Genomic DNA, 22,286 nt, shown 5'->3' on the forward strand with positions numbered 1-22,286 from the left:
GTCCGCAGGGCTCACCAGATAAGCTCCCTGAGCCAAAGGAACTGCGTGCTGCTCCTCCCCGCCCAGCCCCGATGTCCCTCAGTGTCCGCCGCCCTGCCACTCGAATTTGGCCACACCGTACCAAACAAACTCCCGTACTGTGGTCCCAGAAAGCGTGAGGGACCGCCCGGGGGTCACCCGGCAGCCGCGTGGCGGCAGGCGCGGGAGCAGTGCCCGCTCGCAGGAGCGCGCAGCCGCGGGGCCGGGGGAAAGGCTGCGCAGGTGCCCGGGCGCGCGGCCTGGCGGAGAGCCGTGGGCGGAGGACAAAAGGTTGCAGCCGCGCGGGGCGGGAGCGCGGAGCGCGGAGCAGCTGCGCTCAGCCTCCGCCTGGTTACCTCCCCTCGCAGGCGGCCTACCCGTGAAACACTAAGCGCTAACTTCACCAAATAAAGAGAAACGAATAAAGAAATGTCAAGAAATCTTTCCAAACATAAGGGCTCCGTCTCATTAGGGCCCACCTTATCCCTAGAGGATAAACTTTCTAATCCCCTGTCCCTAAGTTAAAACCACGAGTCATTTTGAAACTTTTCAGCGAAATACCCAGTTTCCGAATGGAGAGCCACGCTCGGCCCGAGGTGAGGCGCTTGGCACGCGGGCGGTAAGGTCTGGGGCGCATCCCTGCTCGGAGGTGCACTGCGAACGCCTTTGCGCCGCAGAACAGTAATGAGAAGTGAAGGGAGCAGCCGCCCAGGCCGCGCCGCCCTGTTCGAAGCCCCCACCAGTCTGAATCACTGAGAGCTTCGCGGGTCAAAGGCGCCCAGAGGAAAAACTGTCTCGTTTGGATTCCCCCGCCGGGCAGTGGCCGGCTGCCGGCGGGGGCGGGGGAGGGGGTGCGAGCAGGCAACGGGCGGCGGGGTCGCCGAAGCCCGAGACCGCGGAGCGGCGGCCCAGGGACTCGCGGGGAGGGGGAGGGGAGCGCGCGGCGGGCTGCCACCGCCTCAAGGCGCACACTCGGCGCCGGGGGGCGCCCTTCCCCGCTCCCGCCGCTTGTCTCCCGCGCGCCGGGGTTCCGCCCCCGCCCCCGCCTGCGCTCTGAGAGAGACACCGGACGCGCCAGCGGACTCGCCTGCAGACCCGCCAGCTCTCGGGCCGACGCGAGCGTCCTCCTGTGGGCGGGCAGCGAGCGCTCTGCCGGCCCGCACGTGCGCCGCGGCGGGCGACTAGACCCCGCGGCCGCAGGGAGAGCGCACGGAGCGCGAGCCGGTGGAAGGCCGGGCCGTCTACCCGAGCCGCGCTGAGCCTCGGGACAATGGGGCCGCGGCAGCTGCTGCTCGTCGCCGCGGGACTCAGTCTGTGCGGCCCCCTGCTGTCTGCCCGCACCAGAGGCCGCAAGCCAGGTGAGAGCCGCCCCGCTATTCCCTCCCGGCCCGCTGTCGGGTCCGGCAGCCGGGGCCCCCGCGGGATTGGGGCGGGCGGGAGAGGGGACCAAATGGGCACAGGCTGCGCCTTCTCCTCGACGGGGAGCGGGGGTGCCCCTGGCCGCACCCTCTGCCTCAGGTTCCTCCAGAAGCCGGATATTTGGGCTGAGGTCCGAACTCTCCCCCAGTCAAATCCAGGCGGGGAATATGACCCCTGCTCCTTTGGACTTGGTTTCGAAGGGTGCAGCCTTCCTGAGACGCCGTGTTGGATAGGGAGGAGGAAGAGGTCCGACTTTCCCGGGGAAGCCTGAGGCGCCTGGCCCCTCGTGGCATTCGTCGCGCTGTGTGACTTGTTTCTCCCAGGACCACCCCAAAAAGAACGGGTCTCGCGTTGCTGCACCAGTCAGCGTTCTGGCCCTTTCAGTATCAAGTGGAGAAGGGCTCCGTTGAAGTTTGGTTTTGTTGGAAAATTGGTTTTCTTGCACATTTCACAGTGGTGTAGAGAGCAGCTCAGTACCGTGGACGTTTAGTAGAACATCAGTAGAGAAGGCTCTGACACGAGCCTGGAGTACCGGACGTGCTCACGGTGCAGAATACGGGGTGATAACAGGGTCGCCACAGGGCGGCGGCGGCGGCGGCGGTGGTGGCGGCGGCCCGCGGCCGGGAGGTTTGGTTGCGTAGAACCCAGTCTTCCAAGCTGAGTTGAGGGAAGAGATTCCGTCCCCAGAAGCCGGCTCCCTTCGACGCCCTGGGACTTCAGTGTTTCCGTTTCTGGCCTGCTGCAAGGAGAGGTTGCTCACCGAGAGTACAATTCCCACCATAGTGTATTTTTAAGTATCTGGCTACTTGGCCAAATAAATGTATTTTCCAAACTTCCCCCATAAAAGCAGGACAGAGAAGTTGGTTTTAACTGGTAAAGACACTAGTTAGAAACTGAGAGGAAAAAAAAGTTTCAATTTCTTTATAGCGGTAGGGCTTTATAAGCTTTTAGCCCTTTTTTTTTTTTTTTTTTTTTTTCATGTAGAAACAGATTCTAGCTGGTTTTCTTATCAGGGACAGATTGTATCCTTTACATTGTTTTCACACCGGAACTAGTATAGATGCATCAAGAATAAGAGGTGACAAAGACAGTGTTTTCTCTGCTCTCCATCTTTGCTCAGGATGAGTTTTTTGGGGGTGTTTTTGGGAAAACTCCAAGCTCCAGATAGGGGCCCAGTTTTGTAGCAGCTCCCAGGGCTGCTGTGATAACATTCACATTGTCTCCTGGGGCATTTGAGGAAACATGGAGAACTCCTGAAAACTGTATGGTGTTATATGTGCTGTGTTATGTGACTTTGTACTTTTATTTTGGGCCAAGCTCTTGAGAATACAAATTGTTGTTTGAGATTTGGATGGTGGGGTCGGGAATAAGTTTATACAAGCGCTGATCCCCTGTAGTCACCCTTCTTCAAAGTGACCTCCAGGAAGATTCTTGGTTCAGGGTAGGGAGTGAAGTTAAAGCTGCTGTTTGTGCTCTCTCTCCATTCTTGTGAACGGAAAAGGTGTATGCTAAGATGGACAAGCTAGTGTAGACAGGTGACTGAACAAACAGTGGCTAATTTATCTATACTGGATTCTGGAACCACTTTGGGAAAGGAAGAAGAAAGGAGGATGAGACAAGAAAAAGAGCGGGTGCTAAGTGTCCTCTTCTGTGTCAAACGCTGGGCTGGGAGGCATTTGCACCTCAGATTATCTGATTTCACCGTCTCAGAAGACACTGTTAAGGCAGGTGTTTATACCTCCTTGCCATCCTGAAACTAAGGCTCAGAGACAGTATACCAAAATTTCAAATGGAGGAGGGAGCTCTGCATGCAGGAAGTAAGTGGGGCCTCGTCTTCAGAGAGTTTTAATCACTAATAAAATCAACAAAAAATAGGTCTGCTTTTTCTTAGCACCATTCACAGGCAGCTCTAAAGAGTATGTGTCATAACCAGTTGTATGTGACGGGAGGAACTGTAAGACCCCAGGCGCGGAAAGACCCTCCAGGCTCTGGAGGGCCCTGGTGGCCCTGCCCACCAGTTTGAGCTTTCCTGAAGCTCTCAGGACTTTTTTGTCCCCACTCATTTTGGCATTTGCTGTACCATCACTATGTGGGTATCTCATCTCCCCGGCCAAGATTATAAACTTCCGTGTATCCCCAGAAGTCTAGAACCAGTGTCCACTCAGCAAATGGCTCTTGAGAAATTCTTAAGTTCATTAACCAGTTTCCTTTCCTTTGTCCAGACAACGTAAGTGAGATGATTGGCCTTCATCAAAGAGGGCCAGCATCCAAGAGGTGACGTTTGTGAATTTTATAAGGATCTGGAGGATGAAAGGGTTCAAGAATGGCTGATGCTGACTGTGGCGGGGGTTGGGTGGGAGATGCCCCATGCTGCCCGGATGCCCACAGGCTCAAGCCCCTTTCCTTAGCATAGAGTGAGGTGCCCCTCCCCTTGCAGGATGGGTCCCAAGCCTCCATCCAGCCTCCTCTGTAACATAAGCTGTTAGATTACCTATATTCCACCCAGCCCTACCCTCTAGTTCCTCCTCCAAGGGGCTATGCTTTCTGTGGCATCTATCTCCATGCCGCTCCCTCTGGCCAAAATGCCTTCCCTTACACCCCACACGTTCCCATTTAATTAAAAACGGCCACTCTGTATCAAGCCCCTATTACAGCAGCATCCTGCTTACGCACTTCACATGTACGATCTTGTTTATTCCTCACGACAGTCCTTTGAGTAGATGTCATCCCCATTTTACAGGTAGGAAAATAGGCCAAAATGGTTAAGTCGCAGGCCTAGCAAGAAGTAGAACTGGTGTTTGACCACAGGCCTGTCTTTCCTAAGTGCAGGCTTTCTCTATCCACCCCTATAGAGAGGAAGCCATCCAGATACCCAGCAGTGGAGAAGAGTAACTCTCCCGTGCTCCCCAGGACCCCTAGAGGGCAAAGTGTGCGCCCCATTGGTCTGTAGCCCAGGCCTGGCACATGGAGGTGTTTAGTGAACATTTACACTTGGGTCGTGGCATCCTGCCATTTACTTTTGCAGACACATGATAAGGCAGGGAGGGTATCAGTGGATTCCCTAGTCATGAATATGCTAATTAATTGGCTGTTACCAAGAGACTGTGGTCCTAAGCCTAAACAAAAGACACAAAATAGGACAATGATTCTGCCCTAAGCTGACCAGAAACCTCTGTAAAGCCTGAAAACCAAATTTCTTAGGAAATGGCAAGAAGTAAATTTCTACTCTAATATCTGTCTAAATTAGTTTCTTCCTTCTCCCTCTCTCTCCTTCATTCATTCATTTTTTTCATTCCCTAGCGCCTTTGACTTTACTTTCATAGGACATATGGAGATACTATGTTCCTGCCTAAATTGGCCCTCTCTTCCTTTGTATGAAATGACGTTTTTGAGGCATGGGGGCCCTTTCTCAGGAATATTCTCATGTCCTCTCTGCTGGATGCGTTTCCACCCCCTCTCCATCTTTCTAATTCAGCGCTTCTCGACTCTTTATGTCTAAATGGATCGGTGTGCTGTGAACCCTAACTTGCACTTTCTCAGCAGCTCTGCATTTGCTCCTTTTCCAAAAGGCTTCTGGCCAGGCTTTGTCCCCGTGCCCTTTCTACCCTTTCCCCTCCCTCAGCCAGTTCATCTTTGTCCTTGTCACGTCACACACTGGAACTCAGCTGAGCCTTGAGCTGGGTGGAGTTCCACAGGGACAATGGAGTCCCCATGACTCTGGGTTTCTAATCTTCCCCCCCTCTCCTCCGTTTAGACACACATCCCTCTTTTCCCTCAGAACTCCTTTCTTTCCTATATTTTTTAATTGAGGTTAAATTTACATAGTATTAAATTAGTCATCTTTAAGTGTACAGTTTAGTGGTATTTGGTACACTTTCAGTGTTGTATAATCACCACCTCTGTCTGTTCCAAAATATTTTCATCACCCCAAAACGAGCCCTGTACCCCTTAAGCACTTAACCCCCATTCTCCCTCCCCCAATCTCTGGCAATCACAGATTTGTGTGTGTGTGTGTGTGTGTGTGTGTGTGTGAATTTACCTCTTCTCTGCATTTCGTAAAATGGCAGCATACAGTATGTGGCCTTTTGGGTCTGGAGGACTCCCCTTTCACCAGTTTTCATGAGTGTGTGGGTGCCCCGTTTGCTGTGAATACTCAGATAAACACCCTGGAAGAGTCATTAGGAACCACAGCCGTGGTTTATTTTTTACTATGATGCTGGTATTGGGGGCTCCACAGTTTCAATATTCAGAACTTTCTGTTTATTTCCCTGTTTTGGGATTTTCATTCTGCCTTTTGCCCTCTCTTGCTTATGCCTGGTACCTTCAGAGCCAATAGCTTTCTCTGTAGGCTGAGGTGGTTTTTTCTGGGTATGAGCTTCCCCTTCCTCCAAATACTCTCTCCCCCACTGACCTTGTGGTGGTGCTTGCAGCAACCCACTGAAGTTACAGCCTCCTTCATCCCAAGGCATCCAACGAAGTTTTGTCGTAAAAGGCCATTGCGTCCTTTATGCATTCTTTATTGAGGTTCAAAAAAATCTGCCCTTTGAAATAACAAGAATAACCGTAATTTGCTGTGAAAACAAATTTATTTAACTGTAAGAAAGGACATTATATCATTTATATTTCAAATCCATGATGAATTAGAAGTTAGGCATTATAGTATTGTAGAATAGTGTTTACCAGTATTTTCTTTTTTTGCTAGCCAGCAGAAAAAACTGTAAGAAATATACTTTACACTGTGACACAATAGTTTTTGTGTGTGCAGTAAATATGCATAGGCAATTGTTGTGTCTGTGTAGATTTGAAACAAAAGTTCTACCAAACCATACTCACCTTGACCACATGCTATGCATTCCAGTATTTTCTACACTATTCTGTTTTTCTAAATGCTTGTTAAACCCTGTAAATTGGTAACCATTATCAAGTCTCCACCATCATTTAAAACTTAGTGTAGCAGGCACAGAGAATTGTCCCATGGTTGGCGGAATTGATGGCCTTACTAGCTTTACCAGAAGAGTTTGCTTTCCAGGAAGTGCCATTTATGACAGTTTCTATCACCACCTAGAATCTGCTTTGTTTGAGTTCTGGTTTATGAACCGCAGTGGCACTGGGGCGGGGTTAGGAACGGAGACAGCTTGGTACCGGGAGGAATTGCTGATTATTAACATCCTTTATGGTGAATTAGTTTTCATTTTAGCTTGTTGTTTTAGAAAGCAACATTCCCAGGACACGGAGCTCAGGGCCTGCAACTTTTGGTGCAAAACAGGCCTGGAAGAATGGGAAAAGCCAGGGAATCAGAATCGTTCCGGAGAGGCCTGCTACTGCCCTGACCCCACACGTCAGGCCCTGGCCTCCAGGAGGCTCCAGGCCAGAGCCCCACACGCCTCTCTTATGTCATCCTTGTGCCTGTTCTATCTGAGCGCGCTGACATTTAAATTTTCTGGTTGTCTTTATCGTACATTCCCGTCCCCTGTCACCCCTGTCCCAGTTAGGCTTGCTCTCCTGTGCTTCCAGCCGAGTCCCTACTGCAGGATGTGGGCTAGGAGGGGAAGCAGCCTCTGATACGGGCCACCTTTTCTTAACCCTGCAGTCAGTGTTTGCCTTATTCTACCTTTAATTCTGGTTTTCCCATAGCAGAGAATTTTGTGCACCTGCTGCTTTTGCTTCTGCCCCATCTTGAACACTGTTTTAAAGATGTGTTTTTCTGTCTTGTCCTTCAATGTCTCTCTACTACAGCGGATGTGTCTGTGAGGACTAGGTTGTTAGCATGTGGTTGGTGTGTAGCCAAGGTCAGCAGGACTCCTGAATTCCCAAGCAATAGCCATGGGCATCATCAACTTAAGTTCCATATTCACATGGTCATGTGCTGCCTGTTGTCGTTACAAGGATGGACAGATTCATTTATTTGGTGAAAAGGTTAGAGGAAAATAATTGTACCGTTTCAGGAGTAGGTCATGAATCTCAAGCCTTTTAAAGAGACAGGGTAATGTGCTGTGGTTCAAAGGGTATGAGCTTTGGAGCCAGGAAGATCTGGGTTCAAATCCTGGCCCCTCCACTTTCTAATTCTGTGACTTTGGATTAGTTACTTAGCCTCTCTGTGTCTCTGCATGTTGGCCATAAAACAGGGATCGTAATGCTTATCTTGTAGAAATGGTAGAGTTACGTGAGGTAAGGTATGAAGTACGTAGTATGTAGTAGGTATTCAACAAATCTTTAATGCTTTTCATAACAATTCCTCCATATTCCAGAAAAGCCTTTGAGGAGTTGGTATCACATGAATTTATTAAATGTAAAACTGTTCATGAGGACGCCTGGGTGGCTCAGTCGGTTAAGTGTCCAACTCTTTGATTTTGGCTCACATCATGATCTCAGGGTCCTGAGATCAAACCCAGCCTCTGGCTCTGGAGCCTGCTTGAGATTCTCTCTCTCCCTCTCCCTCTCCCTCTGCCCCTCCTCCTGCTCTCTCCCACTCTCTGCCCCAGGTGTCCCTCTTTTGTCTCAGTCTCAATGGGAGATAAGTGTTCGCATGGAAAGTTTTTGGTTTTTTTAATTTTTAATTTTTATTTATTTATTTGAGAAAGAAAGAGTGCACACGCAAACAATTGGGGGGGGTGCAGAGGGAGAGGGAGAAGCAGACTCCTGGCTGAGCAGGGAGACCCACCTGGGGCTCAACCCCAAGATCCCAAGATCATCACCTGAGCCGAAGGCAGAGGCTTAACTGATTGAGCCACCCAGGCACCCCTCTTTTTTAAATATATAACCGTAATACCATTGCATCACCTAAAAAGATGAGTATCAATTTCTTAACATTTTGCACCATTCAGTCAGCATTCAGATTTTGGTGATTGACTCATAAATGCCTTTTTACAGTTGTTTTTTTTGAATCAGGATCAAACAAGGCCAACCATTGCGTCTGGTTGGTATGTCTCTTAAATCTCTTTTAATCTGTTACTATTTCCCATCTCCTCCTTTCTGATGGCTGTTTCTCAAAGAAACTGGGTCATTTGTTGTAGAGACTCCCCTGCACCCTGGATCCAGCCAGCTGCATCACGCAGGCTCGTTCAGTAGGGCACGTAGCATGCCCGTCTGTCCTTGGCGTTTTCTGTCATGTGGTAGGTACAGCGGGAAGCCTGTTCAGATTCGGGTTTGGTTTTTTGCAAGACGGCATCAGCAGCGGTGCTGTGCACTTCCTGCTGCATCTCAGGACTGTCTCTCTTCCTGTGATCTTAAGCTTGATTACTCAGTGGATTCAGGCACTGTCCGCTTGCTCCAACTCTTACGAGTTGCATCAACTTTCACCCAGTGGTTTTAGTGACCACTGGTGATCAGACTCAGTGCATTAGTTCGCCAAGAGCTTCCAAACGATGCTTTCCTAAATCTGTTATTGTTTCTGCATTTAGGAGCTGCAATTATTTTACAAAGAAGAACTTTCTGTCGTTGACTATTTTGTTTCCCTGAAATAGCATTTATGTAGAAAAGGCAGGATAAGTGCTTGAATCTTGCTTTTATTTACCAGTTTTCATACAGGGCCCCCTAATTTCCTCCAAAGGTGACCAAAAATACAGCATTTTCCTTCGAGTATCATTATCAACTCATGGATCTTAACATATATGACCTGTTTCAAATGTGTTTTAATTCACTTTTGTCCTTATTCTTTTGGTGATCTGTGTCGCACCTTGGCCAGTGGACCCCCCTTCAGATTGACTCCAGAGTCTTTCTAACCTGACCCTAATATTCTTTAGAGATGTTCAAGGCTCATTTTGTAGATTTCCTACCCCAGATCTGGAACCAGCGGTTTCTTCCAGGTACAGTGGTTCTTTGCATTAGAAAATGGTGTGCATATGCCTTTAAGGCAGTGGAATATTGCAATAATACTGCTGTTTTCCATTTATAGAATTAATATGTTTCTATTAATTTGCCATCCTTGTCTTCTTTATTTCTCTTCTATCACGTAGTGTGGATTCACTTGTGGAGAATTGCAGGATACAGTTATTCTGCGCTGTGTGGGAATGTGGACTAGGTCCTGGGACTTCTGCTTTGTTAATACGTGAGTCCTGTAGGGCAGAGCTCTGAGTCACAACCAAGGCCAGTACTTTGGGGGAGGCCGGCATGGTATAAATCCCAGGATCACATGGGACCTTGACAATGCATCTAGTCACCACTCTGCTTCCAAGCCAGATCTCATCAAAGATAGAAGAAGCATTGCCTAAAATAGACAAGGCAAGAAACAACAATTGTTGGAGAGGATGTGGAGAAAGGGGATCCCTCCTCCATTGTTGGTGGGAATGCAAGTTGGTACAGCCACTCTGGAAAACAGTGTGGAGGTCTCTTAAAAAGTTAAAAATTGAGCTACCCTATGATCCAGCCATTGCACTACTGGGTGTTTACCCCAAAGATACAGACGTAGTGAAGAGAAGGGCCATATGCACCCCAATGTTCATAGCAGCAATGTCCACAATAGCTAAATCGTGGAAGGAGCCGAGATGCCCTACAACAGATGACTGGATTAAGAAGTTGTGGTCCATATATACAATGGAATATTACTCAGCAATCAGAAAGAACGAGTTCTCAACATTTGCTACAACATGGACGGCACTGGAGGAGATAATGCTAAGTGAAATAAGTCAAGCAGAGAAAGACAACTATCATATGATTTCTCTCATCTATGGAACATAAGAACTAGAATGATCAGTAGGGGAAGAAAGGGATAAAGAAAGGGGGGGTAATCAGAAGGGGGAATGAAACATGAGAGACTATGGACTCTGAGAAACAAACTGAGGGCTACAGAGGGGAGGGGGGTGGGGGAATGGGATAGACCGGTGATGGGTAGTAAGGAGGGCACATATTGCATGGTGCACTGGGTGTTATACACAACTAATGAATCATCGAGCCTTACATCGAAAACCGGGGATGTACTGTATGGTGACTAACATAATATAATAAAAAATCATTATTAAAATTAAAAAAAAAAAAGAAGAAGCATTGCCTGACTTTCTAGTTTTTAACATTTTCCAGAGTTAGAGAGTCCATACCGAAGCATTTAGCAGTGTGCTACACTGAATCACAAAACTACTCTAGAGCCATTTAAGAGAAACTTAAATTGAGCAAAACTTAGCAAGAAGCATGAGAACTGATTGTAGGACCTGAGCTGCCTTTTTTGTATGTGAAATCATAGCTTAACAACAAAACCACAGATGAATTAGAAGAGCTTTTGGCACACTGACAGGCACTTTCTCCTTGACCTCTGAGCTGTGCCAGGATGGGAGGAAAAGGGAGATACGCAAACTCAAGTTGCAGCCTAAGGGGCTTGAGCTAGTTGGGTATGTCTAGTTACTTGGAATGGGTTTTATTTCTTTGATGATGGTGTATACTTAAATTTTAAAAAAAGTTTTTTGCTGACATTTTTTAATTCCACAAAAGCCAAAATATCAAACCTGTGGGAACAAGAAAAGGTGACAACTTAGGTAATGATATTTAATCAAAGGATTATGCATTCTTCCTGTGTTACAGCCTATAAAAATTTCATGTTTCAGTGGGTATAATGTTTCTGTTATAAAAACACCATACTGCCTAAAAAGGCCTAGCCAGGGAAGAAATTTTTCAAAACAAATTCTTAATGCCAGAGTACTAAATATAGAGTAAAATCCAGTGACAGTTTTATTTTCAGAAAAGTGACAGTATTTGAAAAGCTTAGTTATGAGAGTTCAGTAGTTTTCAAATTATATCATTCCCCTAGGTAATGCCTGGATTCATACCTGTGTGTGCACGCCTGTATGTGTACTTTACCGCTCCCTGCATGACAGAGGTTTCTAGCCAGGTTAATCTAGCCAGCTTTCCAAAGTGCAGAGGAAAATTGTGTTATTTTCAGGTTCTTCTGGGTCAGCATTTTTAAGGACACTTATCTTTGTGGTATTAAAATGCCAGAACCCGTTCATTCTTTTCTAAGTTAGATGCATCACAAAGGGAAGAAAAGGATACTTCTGGAAAAGGCTATGAATTTAAAATCCGATATACAGCTTTGAATGCTGGGGCTATCTACTTTACAACCTGTTTGTGTTCCTCATCATACTTAAAAACTCAATATTGCTGAATAGGAGGGAAGAGGAACATAGATACCATTTTAATTTAAAATAAATGAGAGCGAATAATTGAGTCTAAAAGCAAGCTGCTCCGATGTGAAAAGAGAAGGATAAGATTAATTTCTTACATTGATTAATTTGTATAGTTTACAAAGTAAGCACATGTCCTGCTTCACAAGGGATACACCTGGCTGCCAGGTATGTAGGTCAGACAGGTATCGGAATCCCACTTTAACGATTCCGAGACTGAGTTCAGAGGGGTTAAGTAACTCCTGGCAAAGCCAATATTAGAATGCAAATCTGTGGGGCGCCTGGGTGGCACAGCGGTTAAGCGTCTGCCTTCGGCTCAGGGCGTGATCCCGGCGTTGTGGGATCGAGCCCCACATCAGGCTCTTCCACTATGAGCCTGCTTCTTCCTCTCTCACTCCCGCTGCTTGTGTTCCCTCTCTCGCTGGCTGTCTCTCTCTCTGTCGAATAAATAAATAAAATCTTTAAAAAAAAAAAAAAAGAATGCAAATCTGTGATTAAAAGCCAATTTAAAGAGCACCTACCATGTGTAGGTTGCTGGAGATTCAGAGATTAACAGGAACTGTTTCTTACCCTTGAGGAACAATCTAGGCGTATCTATTTTCTCAGAAGCTCATCACTGGAGACATTTACCTTCCTTGTGACAGACGTCCTGCCAGGCCACCCCTTCACCCTCAGGAGCCCAGTCATGACCTTGCTGAGAGAGCCACACCTTCACCTTTCACCACCAAGCCCTGTTCTACTCTACTCTCTCCTTATTTTGAAAATAGATGCCACTTTATTGTACTTTCTAGTTCTATTGTATTTCCATTGGTTGGTTTCTTTGCTGCTAGTTTCTATTTTTTTTTTTTTTTGATCCATTTCAATAAGCTATTTCCCTTTACTTCATTGCAATACATCCTTCAAAATCCTTATCTGCTCAGTCCAACATCTGGGTCTTCTTGGGGTTGGTTTCCACTGATTATCTTTTTTTCTTGAGACTGGGTCACATTTTTCTGTTTCTTTTTGTATCAAATGATTTGGAACTGCACCCCAGACATTGCCATACTATAGAGACTCAGGATTTTGTTTTATTTCTCCAAAGGATTTTGGTGTTTTTGCTTTAGCAGGCAGTTAATTTGGTTGGACTCAAAGTGCAAACTCTCCCATCTTGAACAATAATATCACTTCAGTTCTTCTGTCTCTAGCAGAGCTGTTTTCCATCGTCCCTTACATGTGCATGGTTCCGGAGTCAGCCAAACCTGGGGCAAATTCACACTGGAATTTAGGGCTGGCTCCCTTCTCTGACTTCTCCTCCTTGGGATTCTCTCCTCACTTTCTAGTGACTATGGTTGCCCTGAACTCTGTCTTCTGGTTCTTCAGGCCGGAAACTGTGGGTTTTCTATCTGAGTTGTAGCCATCCTTTGTGGCATTGACTTTGGCCTTCTCTTGAGCTTACCATAAAAGTCAAGAAAACAAGAAAGTCACCGTGTGCCATCCTTTCTTTCGAGATTCATTTATCCACTGCCCAGTACCACCTTAGGAACCTAAATGCCTTCAGGTCATTGATTCGGGGGAGGAAGGAGGTGAAGGGTTTTTAATTTTTATCTAAGAGATGGTTGGGTCCAGTGTCCTTACAGAGCCGTTCCAGAACTAGAACTATCTCTTTTATTGCATTATGCCTCTCTGTGTAAGCTTTTGTTTGTACAGTGCGTCCACCACTGAAAAATATGACCAAAAGTTTGTATTAATGCAGTTTCCAGCCAGATTTTAAATCCTCTCACATCACTTCTAAGTGACCTGCATGTCCACTGTCTGTTGTGGACATTTCCAGTGATGGAGGCTTCGCCCTTCCTCCTCTGTGCTTTCTCTCCCTGGTCCTCAGCTTCCCAGGGCCCACCAAAGCTCATTGTCCACCTCTCCTCGATGCCAGAACTTGAGCAAAAGCTCCTCAGAAGGAAAAGCTGGTTGAATTACAGCAGCTAAGTCTTGCCTTTCTCTGATGAACACTTTAAGTGGAGGCTTTTGGTGGAAGAGGGTGATAAAAGGAGGAAGTTTGCAACTGAGACTTTATTTTGACTTCTGGTTGACGCTCAAGAAAGCCTGATTGGCCTGGCATCTGGCTTGATGCCTTCTGGACCTGAGCTGAGGAAGGCCATCAGCCCAGAACATCTGCTCCTCTTCGGACCTGCTCAGGAAGGAGACAGGAAGATGCCTGAGGGGGTGTGCACCTTGTGGTCATGCTAAAAGATAACCCGAGGGACTGTTGTTTGGGTCCAAATATGCCGAGAGACTTGGAACATCCTATGGTGTGACCACACTAAAGTTAGTAGAGGGAAACTGTCACATGGACAGTGGCCATGGAAATGGAGCCCTCCATCCTACTCCGAATTTGCCTCTAGCTCCGTAACGTAAGAGGTCCCCTCACCTTTCTGAGTAGCTGTTTCCACGGGGAATATGGGTTTCCAAGGGTGTCTGCAAACTAAGTGGAGGAGATGTGCACATGAAGGCCTATGGAGGAAAGCTAAGTCATAGAGCCTGGGAGGGATTTGTTCATAGAGACGGTGGCTAGTATGGAAAAGAAGTCACTGCTTTTTTCCTTCATGTCAAGCACTCAGCCTCTCCTGATGTCTTCACTGTACATCTCTGAAAGTGTATCATTCGCCTCTGTCCTTCTGAGGAGCAGAATTTTACGTGTTTGCTTGTGCCAGTAAAAAATGCTGAACGATATTTTGAGTGAGTTAATTCCCTGCACAAATGGAGCTAATCCATTTGTGCATGACTTGCTCTTTACCACCTACTCTCCTAGTAAGAGCACAAAAAATAAAAGTAAAATGTATTCTCTTTGTCTTTTTGACGTTTTAATTTGTTCTTTTGTTTTGTTTTGTTTTGTTTTTTAAGCATCAAAAGCAACGAATGCTACTGTGGATCCCCGGTCATTTTTTCTCAGGAATACCAATGATAGATTTGAACCGTTCCCCCTGGAGGACAATGAGGAGAAAAACGGGAGCGGGTTCCCTGAAGACAGATTAAGCTCCATCAATATAAGCCGTCCTCTTCAAAAACGGCCCCCTGCGTCTATCTCGGAACATGCCTCGGGATATCTGACCAGCGCCTGGCTGACGCTGTTTATCCCCTCTGTCTACACTGGCGTGTTTGTAGTAAGCCTCCCTCTGAACGTCATGGCCATCCTCGTGTTTGTCTTGAAGATGAAGGTCAAGAAGCCCGCAGTGGTGTACATGCTGCATCTGGCCACGGCGGATGTGCTCTTCGTGTCGGTGCTGCCGTTCAAGATCAGCTATTACTTTTCCGGCAGCGACTGGCAATTCGGTTCCGAAATGTGTCGCTTTGTCACCGCAGCCTTTTACTGTAACATGTACGCCTCCATCATGCTCATGACAGTCATAAGCATTGACCGGTTTTTGGCCGTGGTGTACCCCATCCAGTCCCTCTCCTGGCGCACTCTGGGGAGGGCCTCCTTCACCTGTCTGGCCATCTGGGCTATGGCCGTCGCGGGGGTGGTGCCGCTCCTCCTCAAGGAGCAAACCGCCCAGGTGCCGGGGCTCAACATCACCACGTGCCATGACGTGCTCAATGAGACCCTGCTCGAAGGCTATTATGCCTATTACTTCTCCGCCTTCTCTGCCGTCTTCTTCTTTGTGCCCCTGATCATTTCCACGGTCTGTTACGTGTCTATCATTCGATGCCTTAGCTCGTCCGCCGTTGCCAACCGGAGCAAGAAGTCCCGGGCTCTGTTCTTGTCGCTCGCTGTTTTCTGCATCTTCATCATCTGCTTTGGACCCACAAACGTCCTCCTGATTCTGCATTACTCTTTCCTTTCTCAGGACGCCGTGACCGAGGCTGCCTACTTTGCCTACCTCCTCTGTGTCTGTGTCAGCAGCATAAGCTGTTGCGTCGATCCCTTGATCTACTATTACGCTTCCTCTGAGTGCCAGAGGTACCTTTGCAGCATCTTATGCTGCAAAGAAAGTTCTGATCCCAGCAGCTACAACAGCAGCGGCCAGTTGATGGCAAGTAAAATGGATACGTGCTCCAGTAACCTGAATAACAGCATATACAAAAAGCTCTTAACTTAGGAAAAGGCACCGCTGGGGAGTGAAAAAGAAGAGGTTAGAAAAGCGAATAGCCTGGGGATTCTATGAGTCTCTGCCAAAAAGGTATTTACGATCAAAAATGACAAACCTGTGACTTGCATGCCTCTTTCTTATGAGAGCCATTGATCATATCTATTTGTTAGTTACAGGAAAAGATAGAAAGAATGGAAAACAGTGTCATTCCAAGAGAGTATCGCCAGTGCTGCAATAACTGAATGTCATTTTCTGATACACGTAGGTGTCTTACTCTGTGTGTGTGTGTGTGTGTGTGTGTAGGTGTATATACACATATTTGTATCATTTGCAGTGCAGTATAGAATAAGCACTTTGGAACCCTCTCTTTTTTTCCACCAGAGGTTAAGGAAAGAAACGTTTAGGTTGGTGGAGTTTAGCCCTGAACATCTAAAGGTGTTCATCAATAGGGAGGGATTCTGTGGTGGAACTTACATAGCTTTTGCAAATAAGTGTATTTGGAAATTGTTCAACAGCAATGTTTAAGTTATTAGGGAATAAGACTTAGTACTATCTGTGTGTAGAAAAAGTTCTACTGTTTTTCATTTTAAAGGTAGCAAGGTTTGACTTCTTTAAATTATGAAAACATATGATATGGGTAGCATGTTTGATGTTTTACATTCCGTGTCTGTAAACCGAGAATGAGCGTAAGATCCCACGAAGAACCTAAGTCTTGCTTTCAAAGTAACCTGCCCCTGGATGGAGGACTCCAAGCACTGCATACAAAGCAGGGCCGTTTCAGACACGGGCTGGCCAGAAACCTTCCAGCTGAGCCTCCCAGAGGTCAGGACTGGGACCACCACAGTTGCTCTCTCCTCCTGATGTTCCCTTACGGGGTTCCTGTGAACTACCTTGTTTATTAGAAATTGGCAAAGGAGGTCGTGCTATCCCAGAGGATAATGGATATGAAAGACTTCTCTGCCCATTTTAAGAACACAGAAAAAAGGCCCACTCACTTCCAGCAATTATCCCCCAAGGACCATTCTGGAATGGAAACACTCGTGGAGCAAACATGAACACACATTTTGTGCTCTGGGCACAAGGATGGGGCTGGGCATACAGAGTTGAGTAAAACTGAGACCTGCCCTCAAGAAAAACAAAGTAGACCAATACAGAGTGTGGTATGTATATAATAAATAAATATGTCCTTCTATAAAAAAGTTTTTTTGGCCACATGTCACCGTGCAAGTTTCATACAAGCAAGGATTGTCAGTTGAAGAACACTGAATATTTAGGTTACTGCTTCCTGTGGTTATAACTTGAGATGAAAACATAACACAATACAGGAAGCATATTTTTAAAAAACAAGTCCTCTGATCTGTATTGATTGGACATGGCTTATTTACAAATCAAAATTTTTTTAAAAAATCCGTTATGCCAGTTTGATGAGAAATAACAGAAGAAAATGAAACGGACTTTGAAATCTAGGAAAATGATTCTATATTTTCCATTCACTTTTTAAAAGAGTTAATGAGATGATTTTAAAAGCATTTTTTAACCCCCTGATTAGTATCAAGTACAGAAAATCCTCATGGATTTCACAAAATAATTTGAAAGCTAGGTTGAAATCTATGTTTTTTTCTAACGAGGCAATGTTGGCCTTTTACACAAACGAAAAAAGTGAAAAGTTGCAGGGCAGATGCTTAACCTACTTAAAAGAGCAAACTATTTCCAAATGCCATAGAATAATTTACATCAAATAACATAATGTAGGGGCGCCTGGGTGGCACAGCGGTTAAGCGTCTGCCTTCGGCTCAGGGCGTGATCCCGGCGTTATGGGATCGAGTCCCACATCGGGCTCCTCCGCTGGGAGCCTGCTTCTTCCTCTCCCACTCCCCTGCTTGTGTTCCCTCTCTCGCTGGCTGTCTCTATCTCTGTCAAATAAATAAATAAAATCTTAAAAAAAAAATAATGTAAGTATAAGCTAGCATTGATTTTATTCTTTTAGCATTGATTTTATTAACTTAGTTACTGTGTTTTATCCAACTCAGTGGAAATTTACTTGTGTATTCAGTCTGAAATATTAAAATACCTCTGACCTAATATGGCTATCATTACTATATTATCAGTCTGTCCTTATGTGATTGTTTTTATGTTCTCTCTTTTTAAAAAAATGTATGTAACCTATATTAATAAAGATGAACGTTTGCTTGGTATCTGTTTGGAATAAATAAATAAGTAGACTGTATCTATCAGGGCCACTGGCAGGAAGGCCATGTCTCAGGGCTTAGCTGAAGAGTGTTTAATGAAGAGGCAATGTGCAGAGATAACTGACAGGGTTGAGGGAACCACCAGGGCATGGTGAAGCACCCCAGGGGCAGGCAATTAGGGGAGGCCATTATCACCCCAGGCCCAAAGGAGTGGAGGAGGGAATACGCCGACCTCCTCTCCTTCAACCCTCTGACCTCCCACTTGTGCCTCCTGGTCTTGCTCCTGGTCTTAACCGAAACTCAGAGGTCAAGGGAACCTGAGTGCTTTAGTCCATAAAGGTCTGCATCTTGGGTCATGTAGAATGTATCTGGAAGAAGAACAAAGGAATTGGATGATGAGCTTTCTGTGTCTTTTTTTTTTTTTTTCTAAATCCCTTCTTAAGAAAACTGGAGGTTGTATCATTGAGAATATGTTCAGATTCCTGGGTTGTAGGCATCATGAACAGTCTGCAGTTCTTTTTTTTTTTTTTCAAAGATTTTATTTTATTTATGTGACAGAGAGACAGCCAGTGAGAGAGGGAACACAGCAAGGGGAGTGGGAGAGGAAGAAGCAGGCTCCCAGCCGAGGAGCCCGATGTGGGACTCGATCCCGGAACGCCGGGATCACGCCCTGAGCCGAAGGCAGACGCTTTAACGACTGCGCCACCCAGGCGCCCCCACAGTCTGCAGTTCTTTGCCAGGGAAGAGAGAAACAAATTACATGGCAGTGCCAGGAGGCTGTGATGAAACCCCAAGGAAGACTGCCCTTTGAGGCGCAGCCCTCTGCCGTCCAGTGCTCCCAGGGCAGGGGGCAGGAGAGGGAATTAAAAGTAAAATGATAAGTATCTCTGAGAGTCCTAGACATTCTAATATATTTCTAGATTCATAGTCCACAGAAAAATTGTTTTCAGCTGAAGAAGAATTCTTTGAACACAGAGAATACACAAGCTTAAGTTTCTGAGGCTGGACACTCAGCAAGTGTTTCTGGATTGGCTACATTGAAGGAGGCCCAGCTCGTGGCCACCAGAAACAGGATCCCTGCCCTAACCGGAAAGTGACCTTTCAACTCTTCTATTGTTATTTTTCAAAATACGTTTGAAGTTTTAAAAAAAACCTACACTTGAGGGGCGCCTGGGTGGCTCAGTCATTTAAGCGTCAGCCTTCGGCTCAGGTCATGATCCCAGGGTCCTGGAGTCAAACCCCACATCAGGCTCCCTGCTCAGTGGGGAGTCTGCTTCTCCCTCTCCCTCTGCCCTGGTCGTCTTTGCTCTCTCTCAAATAAATAAATACAATCTTAAAAAAAAAAAAAAAAGTACACACAGTTGAATTTTCTTAACACAAAATGCTTATTTTTCTGACCAAGTCAAAATAGGATTTTTAAGGAAATAGAGTATTTGGCTGTTGAATATAAATATGGAAAATTTTAGATTATACTTATGAACATAAGAAATTAAGAAAAATGTTGGCATATCCTTCAGGAAGTTTTGAGCTCTGAGAGCAAGTGGAAAAAGTTAAGCTGTGTTTATGACCAACTTTTTTAAGTGTGTGAGGCCTGGACTCTCCACTAGAAGCTTATCTTTACCCAGGTGTCATAGTAAAAATTAAGGGGGGAAAAGAGTCACCAAGAGTAATTTCCTGACGGAATTGGCATCACCATGTGGTTATTCCTTTCAAAACTACTAGACCAGGTGTGTGTGTAGAGAGTAACTGAACACAGGAAAAACCTAATTGTGTTTTATGATGGAGGCGTGGTTAAGCTGCAGTCCTTGAGACCTTTGTAGGAGATGTATGAGGTCAAAACTATCTTAAAACACGGACGTGTTATTTGTCTTTTTTTTGGTCTAATTCTCTCATGACCATATAGTTGAGTTTTCCAGTGGCTGCATGACATGTGATATCACGACAAACTGAATGCAGGAGATAGGAAAATCTATCTTCTATGAAAGCCAGCCATTAAAGAAATTTGCAAAAATAGAAAACAGCGCAACTCCCAAGAAATCATTGTTTTGGGAAGAAAATTTTTTTGTGAAAAAATATATTTACATTAACATGTCATGGATTTGTTATTTTTAAGTGAAAGAAATATTTTCAAAAGGTCTCCATTTTGATGTCTAACATGGTAAATGGTGGGTATAATCAGTATGGTTTGCTGTTGCTCTCCAGAGAAAGAAAAAGGCCCCAGTACGGCACGTTGGCCCATTTCCAAAGTGTAAACACCCTTCTCGGCTGCCAGCTTGAAGCTTTCAGTGGTTCGACTTTGGGCTTGAAAAATTCCTGAATATTGAATTCTGATACAAGCGGACTCCAACATTGGATATAACCTTCATAAATGAAAAATCTTTAGGGCCTTCAATAATTTTTAAGTGTATTAAGGACTCTGCAGCCAAAAAAGTTGGACAACCCTGCTCTAATACAAGATTTCCCAGCTTTATTGCCTTCAAGAAGACCTAGAGATCAGTCATGATTAGAAAGCAGGTAGGAGGGTCACCACTTGGCTCACAGTCGCAAGCCACCACACTGGGTTTCTGGCGGCTCACAGCTGAAAGGATGAGCACCTTACAGCCAGAGCAGCTGATTCGAGCAGGTCCAGCCTGGCTCCGCAGTTGGCAGGCTTTGTGTGAGGCCTGCTTTGCAGTCAGCGCCTGTGAACCACCCATGGCAGCCTCACTAGCACAAACATGAGGCTCCGCACTTCGCATCATGGGGACTGTCGCCTGCATGCTGCTCTTCTGGAAACGCAGAGAACCAGAGGTCAGATTCAGCAGCATCTTGGGATTCAGATAATACTGTTTTCACCCAGCTGGCTGCATGCTCATCACTTCAGGAAGTGACTCATAAGCACAGTGGAGAGCAGCTTTGAAGGTTGCATTTATAGCCTGAAGACATCAGGTGGCGGCAGGACCCGTCGGCCTCTTTTGCCCATTTTAATAACCACCGTATTGGGCCTTTTTAGCATGCCGCTGTGTGACCCATGCAGGGAAGTGAGAACATGACCGAGGGAGGGATAGCCAATACTGTGATGCACGTAAGAATAAGACCCTGGAGGGCGCCTGGGGGCTTAGTCGGTTAAGCATCCCACTCTCAATTTCGGCTCAGCTCATGATTTCAGGGAGGCCTGGGGCTCCGCGCTCATCAGGGAATCTGCTGGAGATTCTCTTCCTCTCCCACTCCTCCTCCCTGCACTTGTGTGTGCTCTCTCTCTCATAAGTAAGTAAACCCTAAAAAAAAAAAAAAAAAAGACTAAGACAGTGGGATCCCCGGGTGCCTCAATCAGTAGGAACTCTTGATCTCAGGGTCTTGAGTTCAAGTCCCACACTGGGCCTAGAGCTTACTTAGGGGAAAAAAAAAAAGACCTCAGTTGTTCCGCATGTTTTTGTTGTTTTGTTTCTTTTCCCAAGATACATAATGTAATTGCTCTTGAAACCAGTCTGCATGATGTTAAAAATATATGTATGTATGTATATATATACACACACATAAATGTATCCCTGTTTTCCAGGAGCTAACCAGGTTTTGGATTTAATCATCATACAGAATACTTTGTTAAGAAGCATGGAATTTGAAGACCTCATCTTAGAGTTTTAGCAACTCTACCTTGTTAGAAGAAGGTTTTGGAAACTTTAGGTCAGTTCCCATCTCTGGCTGCACATAGAGTCATTAGAGCTGCTAAACAATTCCAGTGTCCAGTCCTCATAACCACTGTGAGACAGAAACTTGTTGTTTTCAGGGTCCCCAGGAGATTCTAATGTGTAAGCCAGAGTTCACATCACTGCTTTAAGTGAGTGATTCTTGGGGTGCCTGGTGGGCTTGGTCAGTGGAGGATGTGACTCTTGATCTCGGAGTTGTGAGTTCAAACCCCACATTGGGCATAGAGCTTACATTTTTAAAAAAATGCTTCTCAGATGTAACATGCATTCAAATTATCCGGGGATCTTCTTAGCAGCAGTAGGCGTGAGGTGGGGTCTGCGTGTCTAACCAGTTCCCAGGCAATGTTGACATGGCTGTTGAGGCGGCGGTTCCTCGGACTTTGAGGACCAGGGCCCTAAGAGATAACCCTGAGGCAAAATTTGGCCATGCTTAAGGTCTAGGCCCTCAAAAAATTCAATTCTCTTCGCCTTAAAATCATTTTCTGAGGCATTATTTTTAATAGTGGTAAAATTAGGGTGATTTTTAATGTAGCGAGAGTGTAGGTGCTTAATCGAAATTTGTTTTATGTGGTATCTATCTTGCTGTATTTTTTTTCCCTCCCCTCTTCGGTTCTTTTCTAGGGGGAGAGATAGCTTAAAAGGTTCTAATCTCCTACATAAAACCAATTCACAGGAGGCTGGGGATTTAGAGTGGCGACTCCGACTGTCGTTTGTAAAGATAGTGCCTGGCAGATAGCAGCAGGGCCTGGTTACCACGGAGCAGATGTGTTTCTTGTTTCTGGGTCTGGCCGAGAAATTGTG

The 22,286-nt window shown here is 45.9% G+C and overlaps 1 protein-coding gene across 1 annotated transcript; it reads left to right on the forward strand.

Moving 5' to 3' along the window:
* The first annotated feature begins 1,046 nt into the window (after positions 1-1,046).
* F2R (coagulation factor II thrombin receptor) lies at positions 1,047-17,805 on the forward strand. Its single transcript, XM_026498753.4, has 2 exons — positions 1,047-1,376; positions 14,424-17,805. Exons 1-2 carry the CDS (start codon positions 1,289-1,291, stop codon positions 15,617-15,619), a joined length of 1,284 nt encoding a protein of 427 aa, XP_026354538.2. The 5' UTR covers positions 1,047-1,288; the 3' UTR covers positions 15,620-17,805.
* The last annotated feature ends 4,481 nt before the right edge of the window (positions 17,806-22,286 follow it).

This window comes from Ursus arctos, unplaced genomic scaffold (genome assembly GCF_023065955.2).
Source record: "Ursus arctos isolate Adak ecotype North America unplaced genomic scaffold, UrsArc2.0 scaffold_5, whole genome shotgun sequence".
In the NCBI taxonomy this organism is placed as follows: domain Eukaryota; kingdom Metazoa; phylum Chordata; class Mammalia; order Carnivora; family Ursidae; genus Ursus; species Ursus arctos.